Raw genomic sequence first — 18,250 nt, forward strand, 5'->3', positions numbered from 1 at the left:
TCCTATACAAAGGCAGTGATGAGAAATGTCTGCCTGAAAGAGTGTTCTTGTGGGGAAACTGACAAGCAACAAGATACTGTAAATATAATCAGAGTTACAGCTGCCCTTCGAAGTCACCATGGCTTCATAATCATGGTTTCCAAAGTCACGGCTTCAACTGTATATGGCAGCCGCACTGGACAGATACAGATATTTCCTGCAGTTCCTTAAACAGTGCAGTATAGCAGCCATTTGTATAGCATTTCCATCTTATTGGGAATGATAAGTAGTCTCCAGATGATAGAAAACACGAAAGAGGGTATGTGTGAGTTCCACGCAATGCCGTACCATTTTGCAGAAGAAATTTGAGCGTCCTTGCATTTTGATACCCATGAAGGTCACAGAACTAGTTTCTCGTGGATATTAAGGGATAACTGTTACTAAAATTGAAAATCTGGTAGCTAGGGAGATGGCTTAATGCTTAAGATGCACAGAGATGAGGAATAGAGTTTGACTCTGAAGGACATACACAAATCTTGGGCAGGTGTGCCTCAGAAGGTGGAGACATGGGGCTCCTATAGCCAGCTGGCTAGCTGAACCAGCCAGCCATGTGGAGAAAGAGCGAGGGAGAATGGTTCTCAGTGTCGGTCTTGGGTCTTTAATGTTCATGTGCACGTGAGAATGGGAAAAAATAGCTGAGCGGTGGCGGCATACACCTTTAAAAAGGTAAAAATAAGCTGCAAACAGAAAGTTCGCTGGGTAAGGACAGGTGATAGGTAGAGAGGCATAGCAGGGAGTGGGGTGTGAGGCGGAGCTGTATATGGAAAGAACAGTGACAAGAATTACAGGCGAGGTGACAGAGAAGGCCCTGAGTGGGTGACTGTCCAACAAGAGTGCAGAGAACAAAGGGGTGAGCCACCTGTGTAGAGGAGAGCGCCCCTCGGGACGTAGGGTGTCGGATACATTGTGCCTGGCTTATACCAGTGACAATGAGAAGGTCATTGCTTCTGGGGTGGAGCCAAGAGAAAATGAGACCAGGAAGAGAACTGGGCTTGACATGTTAGGCTGTGGGGTCCCCAAAAGCCTGTGGCTGCCTCTGGGGGAGGCAGAGGGTCACTGGTGGAGGCCTTCGCCCAGAGGAGAACCTGATGGTGACCGGGAGCATCAGGAATAAATGATGGCATTGGGGACCAGGAGGCGGCACTGAGAGAGTTGGGTTCCAGATGTATTTTGAAAGTCTAAGCAGAGTGGTTTATTGGCCGACATAGCATGGAGAATAAGGGAAACCAAAGGGACACTGAGGACCAGGTGTCCCTCACTGATGAGTGACACAGGCACATTCGTGCTCCGGAACTTCAGAACGACTGTGGGGAAGCCATGAGGAGGTCGGGTAGAATCCGCGCTGCGGACAGGCCACACATGTGGATCTGCACCCTGAGATGCTTCAAGGTCTCCAAGTCCTGGAAGTCGGGAAGGGCTAACAGGGGCTCCTGGGGAGCACCTGAGAGGAAGGGGGAAGGGCACAGGGCTCTCTGGAGTCTACCAAAGAGCACATGTGGAGGGAAAGAGAGTGCTTGCTTTGCCAGATGAGGACCGTCCTGTGTGAGTGAGGCAGGAGGTAGGGAGAAAGATAAATGTCATGGTCTGGAGGATATGAGGAATTTGGCATGAGGAGCCCAGTGACCTGGGAGCAAAATGCTCTGGGAGTTGGACAAGGGAGAAAGTCACATAAAGGGAGGGATTCTGGTATCCGTGGCGTCTCCTCTTAGAAGTACAGATAGGACACATACACATCTCCACAGGCCAGTCAGTCTCCCAGCCCTTGGGGTTAGAGGACACTACAGACTGTCCTGGATATGCCAAGGTCAGTGGGGAAAGGGGGCAACAGAGACTGAGATTGCAGGTGAACAGCTGTCCTTTCTCTCTCCCTGGCTACCCACTACCCGTCCTGGACCCCAGACCGCTGGACTGGGATAAACAGGGTTCCACAGCGTCATATCCACCAGAAGCTGCACGAAGTTCCTGGCAAGAGGAGGTCACACAAGGCCCACACTCATTCCAGAGACGGATCACCACCATCCAAGGGCCAGAGGCCGGTGCACTTCAGGAATATGAGCAGGTGCTGGTGTCTACCAGGGAGCATGTGCAGAGGGGGCCACCTGAGACCGACAGCCCCAAGGCTGGCAAGGAACCAAGCCCGTGGGCTTCCGAGAGCGCCTTCTCTCAAAAGGTGCAGGTGAGAGCCACCGAGGGGCACCTCGCTTGTTCTTTTATTTGTTTGCTCTTTATTTAGCGTGGATATATTCATGTGTGTATACACATGATGTAGGGGAAGGAATGTGCGCCACATAATGTATGTAGAGGTCAGAAGACAACATTTTAGAGTCATTCCTTCCCTTCCACCTTTAACATGGATCCTGGTGGTTGGACTCAAGTCACCAGGCTTGGACACCACGCACCACTGTCACCTACTGAGCCATCTCTCTGTACCTCTTGTTCTTTCTAGTTTCAGAAGATCAGGACTCAGGCCCTGAGCCAAGCGTGTTTAGTGGTGGTGATGTCGCTTTCTACCCTTCAGCCCTCTTGACGTCTCCTTTGGAAGGGAAGGGCTCGTACCACAGTGATGGCCATCCCTTCCTATGGCCGCAGGGTATCCCACACTCACACTCGACTGCTGACATGACAGCGTGTCACAGGCCTTGCTTGTGCAGTGGGGAAGTCCAAGTGACGCAAAGCCTTGTCTTTCTACGTATTCGCTTCATCTGTCCTTTCTGTCTTGCCTTGTGCTTCGGTTTTGGTTTGGAAACACTGTGCAGTGTGAGGTGGGGGGGGGGGGGCTCGGCCTCTGGAGCATTGAGATGGCAGATGTACACCGTGACTCCTGGCTGTGTCCCTCACTCTAGAAAGAACCTGGGGTTGAGAAAAGTGTGTGCTGAGAACTCCGGTGGCCATGTAGGAACCACTCTCTCGGGTCTGGGTGACCGTGCACCAGCTGCTGGGTTTCAGCGCCCCCCCCCCCCCGTACCCATTGGTGATAGAAAGAGTGAATGAAGGATCCCCGGTAGCCCCTGGGCTTCTGCACTCTAGGTGGCTTCTGAGGTGATAGGGTAGCAACAGCTCCCTTCCCTCCGGGATGTCATTCTGGGCCTCTCCCTCCAGCCGCCCTGTCCCTTCTCCCCCTCCCTCCACCCCTCCACCCTTCTCTTTGGTTTTGTCTTTTGTGGTCTTCCCTCCCATCCTCCTTCTCCACTCTCTGGTCCCACGGCTACCCAGTCAGGACCAATCTCATCTTCATCTGCCTGGACACCCTCGCACGCTCTCCCCACACATCATTTTGAACAAACGCCAGGCTCCTTGAGAACACAGATCTCCCGGGCGTTCTAGCTCAGCGTGCCTTCTTACCAGTCTGTAATGGACGCGTATAGGATGCACGTGACCCGTGTCCCTCACCCAGCGCAGCCTCCTCAGCCAGCATCACACGTCCCCACCTCACCCTCCCTCCTCCTATCCTTTCTCTCTCTTCTTCACCTTTGGTAACTCCAAAGACTCTATTTCTCCCGTGTTCCTGAGACGCTGCTCTAAATCACTGCTAGGAATCACACAGAGTTTGCTATAGAAAGCCTGTCTGCCGAGTGTGTTAGGCAGCCTGCCATCTTTTAATCACAGACCCTGTTCTCCCAGCTTCCTCCTCCCCTGTGTCACCCAAGAACGAAAGCTCCACCCACGCACAGGTGATGGTCACTAGGACTACTCTGAATCCCGGGAGAAAAAGCCAGGCGCAGTCCTTCACGCTGCTTTCTCTGCCCCCACCCCCCATCGGGGAGAGAAGCTGAGGAGCAGAGAGTATCTTAGAAAGAATGCTTGCTGATTTAGAGCCTGTGTGTGAGCCCTGAGTTAGACAGGGGGAAAGCACAAGGGAGAGGTTTGTGGTCACATGACCACCCGGAACTGGGAGTGTCCAGATCTCTTGGTTCCTGGTCCCACGTTCTCGAGGCCAGAGAGAGTGTGCAGTGTCACACAACAGCTTAGAAATGAAGATGCCTCTGCCTTGGTGTTGTGGGACCCACCCTTGTAGTTGACTGCTCCCCCAGGGATGATAATCAGCCCTTGAGGGAAAGAGTTTTCTAAGCTTCCGTTCACTTTCACTTTCCTTAAACCTCTTGGTCATTGTAATGTGAATCCTAAACAACCAGAACCTAATTCCTCTAGGAACTGGGTGGAAACAGGAAACATCCAAAGTTGAACTCATGCCTCCCTCTCACTCTCCCTCTCCCTCTCCCTCTCTCTTTCCCTCTCTCTCTCTCTCTCTCTCTCTCTCTCTCTCTCTCTCTCTCTCTCTCTCTCTCTGTGTGTGTGTGTGTGTGTGTGTGTGTGTGTATACACATGAGTGTACATGCTGGGATCAACCACACGGGACTTCTGGCATGTTCCACAAGTCGTTCCGTCTCTGATACATTCCACCACTGCCCTCACAGCCCCTGATTCTCCTTAGCTCGGCTATAGTGAAAGGTTCCCTTGCGACCTTTAGGTTTTGTATGCTATGGGGATTTGATATTTCCAAGCATTTTCCTGCTGACATGAAGCTCTTTGGGAGTGGCAGAGGTGTGAATTCTCTTTCAGCTACTTAATCTTCTCACACATAGACATCCTACCATGACTCCATAACCTTTGACCTTTAGCTAAAACAGGGGAAACTAAAGACCCTAACTAAGGTAGTAGGATGGTGGATGTATTAACCTGTGATGTACGATGGGTGCCTGCCGGGCGGAGCACACTGAGTAGCCCTTGCCCTTGTAACTCACAGTGGCTGCGCTCACCAACCCTGTGGGAGTCACACAGCACACTAAAGAGCACCCAGGAAACACAGCGATCCCTGTCTCACTCGTGAGAAAACTGAGGCCCCGAACAGATGACTGACCCTCCTGAGGCCACATAGTGGTGATCTGTAGCATTAGTTTGCTGTGTCCCTAGGCTGTGTTCTCTGTGCTGGGGCGGGTAGCGCTCAGAGGGTAACGATCTGATCGGGACTGTGGAATCCTCAGCTGCTACCGTGATTGCATGTGTGAATCCATCCTCTGAACACACATGGGATGTGAGAGAGCCCTGTTCTGTGAGCCTCTCCATCCCAGCCTGAGGAGAGCCTTTGAGATAGGCCTTAAGTAGACACCACTTCTATGCCCACAGGAATCACAGTGGCCCAGAACCTGCCTCTTCACTTGACTGCGTCTGAACAAATTGCTCACCAACTCCAGGGTTGTTTTTTTTAAATAAACTTCTAACTTTCCTGGGCATTTGGGGGCCTAGACCTGACCCATATCATTCTCATCACTACAGCTGCCCACAAAATGAGGCCATGTGCTTGGGACATCTTGTTTTATGGAGTCCCTGAATGAGAAACTTTCTTTCCCTCTGGCTCCCACAGACAAGCCCAGTTTCTCTCTCTACAGTGACTTTGACATGCGCTTCCTGAGCCCAAGATGCAGCACCTGCTTTCTCCCCTCATCCCAGTTGGACAGCTCCAGCAGCTGGCTTGAGAGCTAAAATTACTAAAATTATAGAAGGCTGACGTCCTCCGGGGTGTGAGGAGAGATCCCGGGCTGTTTGGCAGGAAGGACATTTGGGTCACGCCGTCCCAGCTAAGAGAGTCGCGCGGGTGGAGAGCGTTTGGTCTCCTGTTTAGAATAAACAGGAGATAAAGAAAAAAAAAAAAAAGAGGATAAAGAGACAGAATGGAAGGGCTTGCTGGAGGCTTCAGGAGTCCAAGAAGAGAATGAGAAGCAGGATCTCCACAGCAGCTGGGCCCCTGGTGTCCCTGGTCCCCGGAGGGCCAGGCTGGTGAGGAGAGGGAGGAGAGGAGCATGTGGACCTTCGTAACACAGCTCCTGGTCACTCTGGTGTTGTTGGGCTTCTTTCTGGTCAGCTGTCAGAATGTGATGCACATTGTCAAGGGCTCCCTGTGCTTTGTGCTGAAGCACATCCACCAGGAGCTGGACAGGGAGCTGGGGGAGAACGAGGGCCAGAGTGACGACGAGGAGGCCATCTCCACCAGGGTGGTCCGCCGGCGGGTCTTCCTGAAGGTAACACCAGGCAAGCGAGCGGCAGGGTAGGGGGCCGGACCTCGGGTGCCAGAGGACAGCCTGAGGGGACTCTGTGGTGCATGCTTGGTGATGCTGAGAGAGTACCAACTCAAGTCAGGAGCTACGACAAGGACAGAAGGGCAGGAAGGCCTCTTTGGTGGCATTCTGTGCTGGGCGCCATAGGCACATGTGGTGCCTGCTCGGAACTGCCCCCGTCCCCAGCAGCGGGTAGTGGAGGACGCTCAGCTCTAGGACTTAGGATGTCTGCCCTCAGTCCATGTGTATCGCTAACTTCGGAACTTAAGACACCTCCGGGGCTGTGATGTCTGTGACCTTACTACCCTTACCTCTCTGAGGGGCCTTCAGGAACTTGCATAATCACCCCGTATTGTTGCCTTTGCAACAAACAAGCTCACTAAGCTCTTGCGGGTCCTGGCTCCAGCCTGTCTCAGGGCTCATGACCCAACATGGTGCTGGGACACCGCGGGAGCCCTTGTTTGGCTGGGGCTGTGTGCCGAGCCGCGGGCTTGATTGGACACGGCTGTTGCTGCCACACCCTTGCATTTCCTCATCTTCTGCTCTTATTAGGAGAATCCCACTTACCAGGCTGGGTCTTGCCCTTCTTCTAATTCCAGGGGGATGAGCTTCAAAATATTCCAGGAGAGCAGGTGACAGAGGAACAATTCACAGATGAGCAGGGCAACATCGTCACCAAGAAGGTAAGCGCAGAGCTTCTGCGTTGAGGAGGGTGAGGCTAAAGCAGAAAGGCAGAGGAGCTCAGATAGAGCAGCTTCCTGCTGCTGCCCGGACAGGGGAGGCAGGCTGTGGCCCGTCACCTCAGGGACTGGGGGTAACTGAGGAGCGCTGAAACCTCTGGGCCCTCTGCAGTCGGGACACCGAGGGCCTTATAACCTCAAAGTTTAGCTCAGCATGAAGAGTTCCTGCTGCCCTATTCCAGAAGGATCCTCTCCCAGGAAACACATAGCCCAGTCCTGTGACGCCTGGCTCTGGAATGAACTGTTAGGGAACAGGGGACCGTCCTGTTAACAGAAGGGCTGAGGGCACGCATTAAACAGGCAGCATACCTCGACATGATAAGCTTGTGCTGCCTGGCAGACATTGCCCCCATAAGGCAATGGGAGAGGGCAGGGCATGGCGCCTGTGTGTTTCACTAGGGACACTGTTCACATGAGGAATGACGGCCCCTGTCTATCCTTGCCCTTTCCTAAGGGCCTAAGTCATGGTTTATGTTCATCTCCCATTCCAGATAAATGAACACGGACCAGGTAAGCAGACACGTATAGATAAGAAGGGTTGCCTCTGTCGTTAGGCACTGGAGGGGCACAATGGTCGGCGCAAGCTTCCGTCCATTCCAAGGAGCAGAAAGGGCCGCTCGAGGCTGAGGCAGGGTTGCGCATGGCCAAGCCGATGGTGGCGGAGCCTGCCAGCCGTGCTCCCCAATTCACCCCCACTGACTTTCCCATAAATGACAGCAGAGAAAGGCTTCTTTTTTGTCTCCAAGGGACAGGAGGGCATTGCCGCTCCTCCTGGCGCCTCTGCTGGCGCCTTGTTCTTCTCAAACCTTGTCCTGACGGTTTGGCCAGCTCTCTTCTGCCTCTCTTTTCCAGATCATTCGCAAAGTCGTCCGGCAGGTAGACCCATCTGGTGCCATCGATACCCAGCAGCACGAGGAGGTGATTGTTGAGGGGTCCCTGGCAGACCCTGGGGATCTGGACGCGGATATTGAGTCCTTTATGAGACTTACTAAGGTACTGAGGCGTCGCAGGCCCCTGGGGACCGCAGCGAGTTCACCTCTGCCTCAGCTCTAAATCGCTCCAGGTTGCAATGCTGCCCCTGGCTACCTCTCTGGTGCACAGATGGGACGGTGCTCCCACCTCCTCCTCCTCGCTGTCCTGTCCCTTTCCACTCCCTGCCCCTGCTTGCTCGTCTGCCTATGTGACTTCCTACCTTCTGTCTCTGATGCTGTCTCCAGGTGGAGTTAAGAGGGAGTGGACTCCAGCCGGACCTGATAGAGGGCAGGAAGGGGGCTCAAATAGTGAAACGGGCCAGCCTGAAACGGGGCAAACAGTGACTTCTCCTCAAGTAGCCCCTTGGGAGGTAACAGTGGCCTTCTCGTCCTTGCTGGCATGGTCCTTGATGAGGTAGCTGCTTGCACCTCCCCACCCACCCCATCCTTGCACTAGCTCCGTTCAGAGCCACAACCAGACTCGCAGAGTCCTGCTCCTCAAACTAGCTGCTGTCTCTGCCCCTCCGCCTCCTTTTCAGGCGGTGCCTTTCCTTTGACACCGTGACTCTCCTAGCTGGAGAGTATACAAAATCAGGGGCTTGGTTTTAGTTTGCTTGTTTGTATTTTCCTTTGTCTGTTTTGGCTGTGTTAGGGGGGGAGCCAGAGCCTCCTGGGTAGGCGTTCTGCCTTTGAGACACACCCTCGGCCCCTATGCAAGTTAGTTATAAACAGAGCCTCTCTGTAGCTCTGGCTGTCCTGGAACTTGCTATATAGACCAGGCTGGCCTCTAACCCACAGAGATCCAACTGCCTCTGTGCTGGAATTATAAAGGCATGTGCCACCATGCATGGCTGTCCCAATATAATGTTAAAATAATGCTTCGAAGTGTGAAAAATACTCCGTGGACCTTGGTCCTCCCTCTTGGAGACCCAGCACTGGGCTCTGAGCTTGGTGGCCGGAATGCTTCAGAACACGGCAGAGACTGCTGAGCCTGTCTCACTACGCATGATCAGAAAGCATGCTAGCCCTAAACCTTAAGGCTCGCTGCAGTCCTAACCTGCCGTAGATGTAACTCTCCTACTGTTCTGAGAACAAGGCTGCTCGCCTGATGTCTGAGAGGGAACTAAGTTAGCAGATCCGACGCATAGGGAGTATCTTCTCTGAAAGTCGGTCTGTCGGGTCTTCATGACTAAGGGCTGTACTAGTTAGTGTGTGGCAGGTGTGTGGCAGGGCAGGGGGCCCAGGAGGGGTGGGCCAGGCTACACAGTGAAGATCTCCAGCAGGCTGCACTGCCCCAGAGCGAGAGCGAGCCTTGGCAGCCCGCTCTGATCTTGCCCTCCCTGAGGGGTCCTGTACTGAGCTGCCCCGAGGCCCTTCATTGCGCTCAACTCGGGGCAGCTCAGTACAAGATGCGTCGGGGTGGGAGACAGCCAGCGGGGAGCAAGCGAGCTGCCCAACCCTCTGCCCCATGCACAGCACCAACTGGGTTATTGCCACCTCCCCGACCCCCACCAGGACTCTCAGGGCCCAGCTCCAGAGCGGAGCAGGAGGCAGTCACTGGGTTTCTGCGTTCCTGAAAAAAAAAAGCAGGGCCCGCATGGCCTTCTGGGCCTGCAGAAGTGCTGAGTTGCTGCTTCTCAACATATCTCAGCACTTGGACAATCTGAGGATTGGCAGAGCAGATAGGAGGGTAAAATTAGCCCTGCGTCCTCAGCAGCTTTAAGGAGGTCACAGTGTTAACCCCGGCACTGCCGGGAGGGTCCTGCCTGTCTGCTGACTTAAAGGCCAAGATTAGCTCTTGATCCGGGCCTGGAAATGACCCAAAGGTTCGAGTCATTTTTAAAGGAGGAAGGGAGGGAGAATGTCCTCCTCTGCCCTGTCTTTCCTACGGTGGCAGTTGGAGTCGCGCTGATTCGCACTGGGGTGTGTTGGCTGAGACTTCACCCCTGTCCTCAGCAGGAGGCAGCAGCAGGAAGGCAGCTGAAGGACCAAGGGAGCAGAATGTTTCATAGCTTGCTGTGGCCAGCATGCCCCTCCCCCAACACACCCACACCAAACACACCACACACACACACACACACACACACACACACCACATACCATATACACATACCACACACCGCACACATATACCATACACACACACCACACCACATACACACACACACACACCACACATACCATATATACATACCACACACCGCACACATATACCGCACATATATACCATACACATACACCACATCACATACACACACACCACACATACCATATACACATACCACACACCGCACATATATACCACACACACACAACACACCACATATACACATACCACACACACACACATACCACATACACATACCATATACACACACCACACACTGCACACATATACCACACACACCACATATACATACCATATACACACACCACACACTGCACACATATACCACACACACACCACACCACATAACATACCACACACACCACGTAACATACCACACACACCACATACATATACCACACACACATACAACATACACATACCACACACACACCACACCACGTACACACCACACCACTCACACACACACCACACACATACCACACCACACACACAACACACCACATACACACCACACCACACACACCACACACACATACCACACCACACACACACACCACACACCTCCACTTACCACACACACATACCACACATACCCACACCACAGACACACACACCACACATACACCACACACACACCCCACATACCACACACACACACACACACACTAACTATATACATACACACACTACATGCATACACACACCACACACACAGACCACACACCACACATCACACACATACCACACACACACACACACATATACACACCACAGAGAGAGACAGAGAGACAGAGAGAGACAGAGGCAGAGAGAGACAGAGAGAGACAGAGGCAGAGAGAGACAGAGAGACAGAGAGAGAATGAATTAGCCGCTAGACCTCATGAGTTTAGGAGTCAGGAACTGTGAGCGGCCTGGTGTGGACAGTGCTGAGCCCTCCTCTGCCAACAGGAGGCAGAGGGTGGGTGCCTGGGGTCGTGAGGCAGAAGGCCGCACAGTGGCAGGCTCCTGCCCAGCTCTGACCAGAGGGCTGTAGAGCAACAAGAGTGCCCCATCCTCAGCAAGAAGCTAGCACAGGGGCTTCAGGCTCCGCCCCTACCCCATTGCCCCCCCCCACTGCCCCGCCCCCGCTGCCCCCACCCTGCCCCACCCGCAGTCCATTCTTCTTCCAAGTTGCCTGCGCCCTAAGCTTGAAATCCAAACCGAGCACCCGGTGCTTCAGTGCTCACCCATGCCCAGACACACAGACAAGGGTGACCACGTCCCCAGATCCACCTTGTCTGGTTCTCACGCCGCCCTTTGTTTTTAATCTGTTTAATGGCACGGTGCACTTCCGTGTTCTTTAGCGGTTATTTCAGTTTGCGTTGTCGCTCTGTCTGTCCGGGGAAGATGAGTTCTAATCTTCCTGGGGGCTCTGGTGTTGACAACAACGGGGCGAGCGTGAGTGGATGGACCACACATATGCGGGTGTGGCACCCTCAAACAGAAATACATGGGTAGCATGCTCATGGAGTCGCTGGTTGAGGAAGGCGTGGCCTTGTATTTCCCTTGGGAGCAGTGACTCAGTATTCGCTAGTCCCACGCTCATACTTTATAAACCAGAACTGCTGTGAACTGCTGTGAACAATGAGAAGCATCTTGTTTGTTTCCAAACATAAAAACTAGCCTTGGACTCCAGATCCCAGACTTAGCTCACTCCCCATGCCCTCCACCCCCCCCTTGCCCCCGCTCCGCCCCATTCCCAAATCATATGACCATAAGTCACTCAACTATCCCCAGTTCCATGCTCCTCAAGGAAAGATGGAAACAGTCTCTCCTGGATATGCGTTACTTATCAATTAACAATGTGTGCAGGACAGGGTGTGGCTCAGTGGCAGAGCGCATGTCCAGCCGGCCTGAAAGTCGGGGTTCTAACCACAGCATGGGTGTGGCAGGGGAAGGGCGCAAATAGTAACTATGAGAGGTGTTGTGTCGTGAGGAGTAGATAAAGGTGTATGCACTCCGGTATTCGGTATTCCGTTTCCACAATCGGCAGATTTTGTTTGTCCTGTGACTCAGGGCCAGTCAGCTGACCTTCCTGAGTCTCAACATTTCCGTCCACACATAGCAAGAATGCCAGCGCTTTCCTGGTGGGGCTGCTGTGTGGTAACAGAGGCTCTTAATTCTGAGGAAGGCCTTTACAGAGTGTGAGCATCGAAGGTGCTCTTTCTCAGAGTGTAGTCATCTGGGGTCTCAAGACACAGACTCCTGGGGCGGGGCGCAGTCCAGGAGTAGAAGCTCACGAACCTGCGAGAGACTGAGTTGCCGTTCTTGGCTGCATTCCTGCTCAACTAAAATCCAGGATCTCAGTGTCCTTCGTTATGTTGTTCCTATGACTATGTGCATCTTGAAAGTCGAGTTGTTGCACCTAATTTTGACCCTTCTCCTCAAACTTCCCACAAGTCACATAGTATAAGTATCATAGCTAAAAGCAGGCTAACTCGGAGGGTCAGGTTCTGTCTGTTGACAGGAGTCGCACCCACCAGCAGGACTCTACACTCTGGTGAGCAAGGCATTGCTGAGCCTCGTTCTGACCCTGCCAGTCTCCCCCTGCACTGGGAAGGCCCAGAGAGTGAAGAAGCCAGAAAATTGATGTTTCTTGTCTGAGCGGCCAGGGCTCATTGACACACGGCGGCACTGGCGGGTCTTGTACTGTGCCTAAGTGTTACAGAACCAGGACTGCTGGGAAACCGTATGCAGCGAGCAGCTAAGGCCATGGTGCAGCCCAGGGGTGCCAGGAGTCTGGAAAGGGTACTAGTTCTTGATACCCTCTGCACGCGAGTGGTCGTCCCCTCCAGGACTCTCCAAGGCGCTGCGGAAGGAAAAACCCAGTGCCTCTCTGTCTTTTCCTTTTAGGGAATACTTTCCTCTCAAACAGTGTGGTTTATAGACTTCCCTTAGTTCTGACGATGGAGTATTTTGAAAAGTCTACTGTTTCAATGGGAGGAAGTAGGAAAGGCATGTTTTGTTTTGCTTTGTTTCAAGCTAGAATCTGTTATCATATCCAGCCTCTTGAAGGACGTCAGAGAAAGAAGCAAAGGGAGCCGGGTAAGAGCCGTAGGCGTAGGTGTGGGGCCGTAGGCGTAGGTGTAGAGCTCAGAGGGAAGAGGGAGATCGTGGCCTCGAACGTGCTCTGGAGGGGCATCTCCTGAGCAGTGAGATGATGGGCCTTTTTCAGAGAGTGGCCTGGAGAAGCTGTCGCGGAGAAATCCAGGCTATAGCCTGAGGGCACCCCCTGTGCCACCGGCTGCTCCAGCAGGACCTGTGTCTATTCTACTAAGGTCTCAGTCTGCCACCTGCCCCCAAACACAAAGGGCGCCCACTCCCGAGTGATCTCCGAGGCTTGAGCCCTCTCCTCCCTTAGGACCTGGTGGGAACTCGGCCTGTGTGTCTAGAACCTTGGCTCTCACACTGTCTCTCTGAGGAATGCTTAGCTCCAGGGTAGGCATGGTAGGGAACTCAGAGAAGGGACCCCCACCCTCCAGTGCTCATAATCCAGCCAGAGCAACTGGGAAGCCCTTAGAAAAAACAAGTTAGGTGCAGCCCTTTCCAAGACCCAGACACAAGCCCAGTGTGCTCCCGGCTCCCTGCTCCCTCGGTGCTCCCTGACCCCTCTGTGCTCCCTCTGTGACCCCTCGGACCTGTCGTCGGCACACAAGCACAAAGCACAGTGACAGGCCAGGCGCGCTGCGGCCCCCATCTCCCAGCAGAAGAAACTGAGTTGAAGAGCAGATGAGTAAGTTGACCAAAGCTGGGCGACCAGTAAGGACAGACCGGCCTGGCTTCAGAATTCCTGCTCTTGAGCCTCAGATCGCTATGCGTCTCTTAGCCAGTGGGTGGTAGTGGGAAAGGACAGCCTGAAGTACCAGAGGGCAAGTCTGAGGCAGGAATGGAAGCTGAGGAGAGAGGACTGCAGCGTTGGCGGGAGGGGGAGGGGCATATGAGCACACAGACTAGCAAGGAGAGACTTATTGGTTGTGCCCAACATATCCACGGCTGTCACGCCGTGACACGCTCTACGCCTGGGAACAGCCCTGCCTCAGAATGACTTCCAACCTTTACGCCACTTCCCAGGACACCATCAACTCTCTTCCTCTCAGTGGCCTTCCCAGCCAGGCATGGTAGATCACACTTGTCACCCCGTCACTCAGGATGCTGAGACTGGAGGATTACCATGAAGTCCAAAGCCAATCTGTGATAGACAGCGAGTTCTGGGCCAAACTGGATTAAAGATGAGTTCCTGTCTCAAAATAGAAACAAAACAAAGCAAAACAAAAACAAAGAAAAAACCCCACAAAAATAAAGAAATGCCCTTTTCTCCACCACCAGCTCCTAGGCACCTGTTGATAGAATCGTTAGTGTTTGCTGGAAGACGTGAAGTTATTTGTGTGTGATGGTGCGTACCTGAAACCCCAGCACTTGGGATGCAGAGTCAGGAGGTTGGAAGTTTCAGGCTAGCCTGGGCTGCATAACAAGACTCTGTCCCAGAGGGGGAGAGAGGGGGGAGGAGGGAAGGGGACAGACAGACAGACAGACAGACACAGAGAGATTTTTTTTAAGGAAAGAGGAAGGAGCCAGGCCTCCCAGCAGGCAGTCATGGGGCAGAATGATGTCTTGCTGTGAGCCCCAGGTTGGTCAGGTTCGGACTTCACATGAAAAGCTGCTGCTTCCCAGTTTGAGATGTACTATTCTAGAGAGAACCGCACCAGCCCTCAGAGCTCTCTTCATCACAGAGTTAGTCCACCACTAGACATGCAAAAACTGGAGCCAGGGATAGTTGACAGCACGTCTATGGAATTTCAAGGTCACGACTTCCTGAGACCAGTGATCTTGTCCAAGGTGGGTGCAGAGCAGACAATCGTGCTGTAGCCCCACCTGAACTGCGAGCGTCAGGGCATGTCTGCCTGCTCTCGCCTTTTTCTCAGCATAGGGCTTGTCACAGACAAAAAAAAAAAAAAGGAGGCTATTTTCTAAGCACAAGAATCTACTCTGAAGGTCCCTGCCCCACCACCAGCCTCCTGGTAGCACAGTACCTTCCCTGTCCCCTATGGAAGGTTCCTGAGAGCTTATTTACTGTGCATTAAACAGTGGAGGCTGGCCAGCTAGTATGCTGAAACAGCTGGGTAGACATCAGGGAAGGGTGGGAGGTATTCTGGGCTAGCCTCTGCTACTACAGTCTCAGCTTACCGCTTCGCTTGGGGACACTACTTCTCCTGGCGGCTTGCCCTGGACGGAAGCACAGAGCTGTCGAGTGACTCCTTTTTCTGTGTCCTACAGGATCACACCTCAACACCCAAACCCTGAACTCCACACACTCTGTCATGCACACGGGAGGAGACCTGGACCAGAGGGCTACTGAAGGGTCGCACGTGTTCTGAGCTCCCCGGCCTGACCTCTGTAAGGAGTTTTCCTTTAGTCTCCTATTCGCATGAATGACTGGCTGTAGACGCATGACCTACAGTCCAGGCCTGCCTCTAGCGACTGTGGATCACTGCGGGAATCAGGACAAAGGCTGCGAGAGAAGGGAGAGGAGAAGCGAGAGAACAAGAGGCCCCAAAGAGCACACGGGTGCAGACACGAATAAGGGCTTTACTGTGGCTGGGATGGCTGATCCGTTTGTTTGCTTTTTGTTTTGATTTTTGACTTCAACCTCATTTGTAAGAAATTCACGTCATCTTTCTGGACCGAGGAAACCGGAAACGACGCGAAATCAGTTTAGCCCGCTGTCCTACATTTTCATGTACCTGCACACACCACGCGCCACTTGTAACCCCACTCCCACCCCCCCACCCCCGTGGAGGGACTGCTCTTCCCGGAACGACATGACACAGGTGCACACACACACACACACACACACACAGGTCTCCCTCACTCAGTCTACACTGATTTTACTGTGACCTTTGAAGCTGTATGGATAAACTGGATTTATTATTTTTTTTTATGTTGTCTCTCAGTTTCAGTATTACTCATCTTCCAGTGGGAAATCATCACCCTGAGAGTGCATTCGGGGGGGTTCCTTGTGTTAGAAATTTAAGAGCTGAGGCAAGGAGCCCCTAGACTTTGTTGTAGGGCTCAGAGGGAGCCAGGGTCCCATCTCAAAGTTCTCTGCTGGGGAAGGGCCTGTGGCTGTCCGAGGATTGCACCAGCATGTTCGATAGAGGAAGAGGTTTTCTAAATCGTCAAGCACTTCTCTAATAGTCTGTGTTCAAAGTGTAAACTGTACAGTAATCAGCCTTGTGTATATGAAACAATAAATACTATGCAAACCAATAGAAACACGTTAGCAGTATGTACAAAGCCCTAAAGAGCTTAGCTCCCGAGGAGGACTTCTCCAGGCCGTGGGAGGAGCTACAGGCTGTCTTCCACCGGGGAAAAAAAAAAGGAAGGGAGTAGGGCTGTGAATGTACCTGCCAGTTCCTAGCTCAGCCCGCCCTGAGGTCTCCCAGAGCCAACTTGGTGCTTGAAGTGCGGGTGGCCGCAGGCTGGAGGTCCTGGCACAGACAACTGGGCTCGGGCTGGCCGGCCAAGTGCCTGGCTCTGACCACGCAAAGAGAGCCGGAGCAGGGATAGAGCTGCTGACCAGGAGACTGAGGAGAGACCCTCTTCTATTAGACTCAGGGCCAGGCCAGGAAGGGAAGCCTCGACTGGCTGGTCTTGCCTTGGAGCCCTCAGGGAAGAGCCTTAATGTCACACTAGAGTCTCCTGCAGAGGGAGGCCCGAATCAGCACAATCCGGCTCCGCCACGCCCGGGCGGCGCCCCCTAGGGCCAGGAGAGAGACTGGCAGGCTCTTCTCGCTCTCCGGGAGCCACTGGTGGACGGCGGGTCACCTTCCTCGCCTGCCGCTCCTCGGGGTGTCGTCGGGACACAATAAAAACCTTCCAAGTAGCACAGACGCCCCTCCATGCCCGTACCCCCACGCCCCGGAGACCCTCCCGGGGACTCCAGCCCGCGCGCGCTCTAGCCCCGGGCCGGTGCGCGGGTTGGGGGATGCTGTGGTCCACGGGCGCGGCTGGCTTTCCTGGGGGGGGGGGGGGGGGCGGCGGCCCCGGGAGGGCGGGCGAGGACGGGCGCGGGGTCGCCCGGCCTCGCCCCGCACCCTCCGCCCGGTAGCGGCTCTTAGCGCCCTGCGCGGCCCGACTCCGCTTTGGCACCCTCCGCTCGCTCGGTCTGGCTTGGCTGCTTGGCACGCTGCCCCCGCCCTCGGCGGCATGGCTGCGCGCTCCCGTTGCTAGTAGGAGCTGTTTTAGGAGGAGTTTGGGGTCTCCACTTGATGCCTAGAGAATGCTGCAGTCTGCACCTTAGACGCTTTTTAGAAGTTTTGAAATGACCTTGATTTTTTTAATTGTTATGAAAAATGAACTATGTCTCGGCTCTCTCACATGCTCTGTTACTGAGAGAGACCAGCCCACCCTACTCTGATGTATAGACCATTCTCCCTACACCAGCTAAACAAATGTCAAATTAATAAAGAAACGGGCTCATGGCACTGGTCTCCGTCTCTTCTTCTTGGCTTGTGTCTGGGAGTTTGAGGTGCTGGTTTGGGGTGTGATGGGGTCTGTTGAGTGACATCAGGAGACACTTTTGCCCCAAGAAGAGGGTCCACCAACGCCCAGATCCCGGAAAGCCCCGTAATCAGTACCGTCCTCCCTAGAAGTGCCCAGAAAGAACTGACAAGCCAGCTACCTCGAGATGAGGTCAGAGCGGGACCCTACAAACGGAAGAACCTGTCCAGGCAGGCTGCTGACATTAGCCAGGGGGAGGCGTCAGAGTCCGCGCTTGCTGAGACAGCAAGTGGTCCCTGTTCCCAGTCAGTTTCCAACACTTCCCTCAAAGCTGGAACTCCTCCTCAGTGGCGTTTCCTCCTTTGTCAGAAGAAGAACAGAGGAAACAGTTTCTAAAGTCTCTGGCAGCTGTCACTTGGGGTTACCAGACAACTCCCCACCCCTTATCAGCTTTAGCATTAAATAAGAGTCAAATCATTTGCAGCAAATGGCCGTCCTAACTTCTCATTATAGAGTGACCAAATCTTTGTCCCTAAAATGGTTGGTGCTTCCCAGCCCCGCTCCAGCCCAAGTGACTAAAGGCCAGCATCTCTCGCCCTTTACTTTGTATTCCCCAGAGGGTTAACACATTCAGAAATGCAACTGCCTTGGTGTGCTGACATGTCTGGGAATCTGGAAGAGTTGACACTTGGCCTGGTCTAACATAAACCATTTGGAACTTTTTCTTGCGGGGGTGGGGGCTGTCTAAGTCCAGACAGCCAAAGATGAACAGAGACA

The 18,250-nt window shown here is 53.6% G+C and overlaps 1 protein-coding gene across 9 annotated transcripts in view; it reads left to right on the forward strand.

Annotated features, from left to right (window-relative positions):
* Ank1 (ankyrin 1) overlaps window positions 1–17,457 on the forward strand; it is a 119,527-nt gene extending 102,070 nt beyond the window's left edge. For 4 of the 9 annotated variants that reach the window (XM_052162062.1, XM_052162060.1, XM_052162064.1 and 1 more), the window contains 4 exons: window positions 1,939–2,215; window positions 6,692–6,775; window positions 7,685–7,825; window positions 15,248–17,457. In XM_052162062.1, coding sequence (XP_052018022.1) covers window positions 1,939–2,215; window positions 6,692–6,775; window positions 7,685–7,825; window positions 15,248–15,274 — 529 coding nt within the window. In that variant the 3' untranslated portion in view covers window positions 15,275–17,457. Of the gene's footprint in view, window positions 1–1,938; window positions 2,216–5,672; window positions 6,057–6,691; window positions 6,776–7,684; window positions 7,826–8,049; window positions 8,175–15,247 lie in introns of those variants that run through there. The other 5 variants (XM_052162061.1, XM_052162065.1, XM_052162067.1 and 2 more) reach the window with 3 other exon arrangements.
* Window positions 17,458–18,250: the final 793 nt, after the last annotated feature.

This window comes from Apodemus sylvaticus, chromosome 18, assembly GCF_947179515.1.
Source record: "Apodemus sylvaticus chromosome 18, mApoSyl1.1, whole genome shotgun sequence".
Taxonomy (NCBI): Eukaryota; Metazoa; Chordata; class Mammalia; order Rodentia; family Muridae; genus Apodemus; species Apodemus sylvaticus.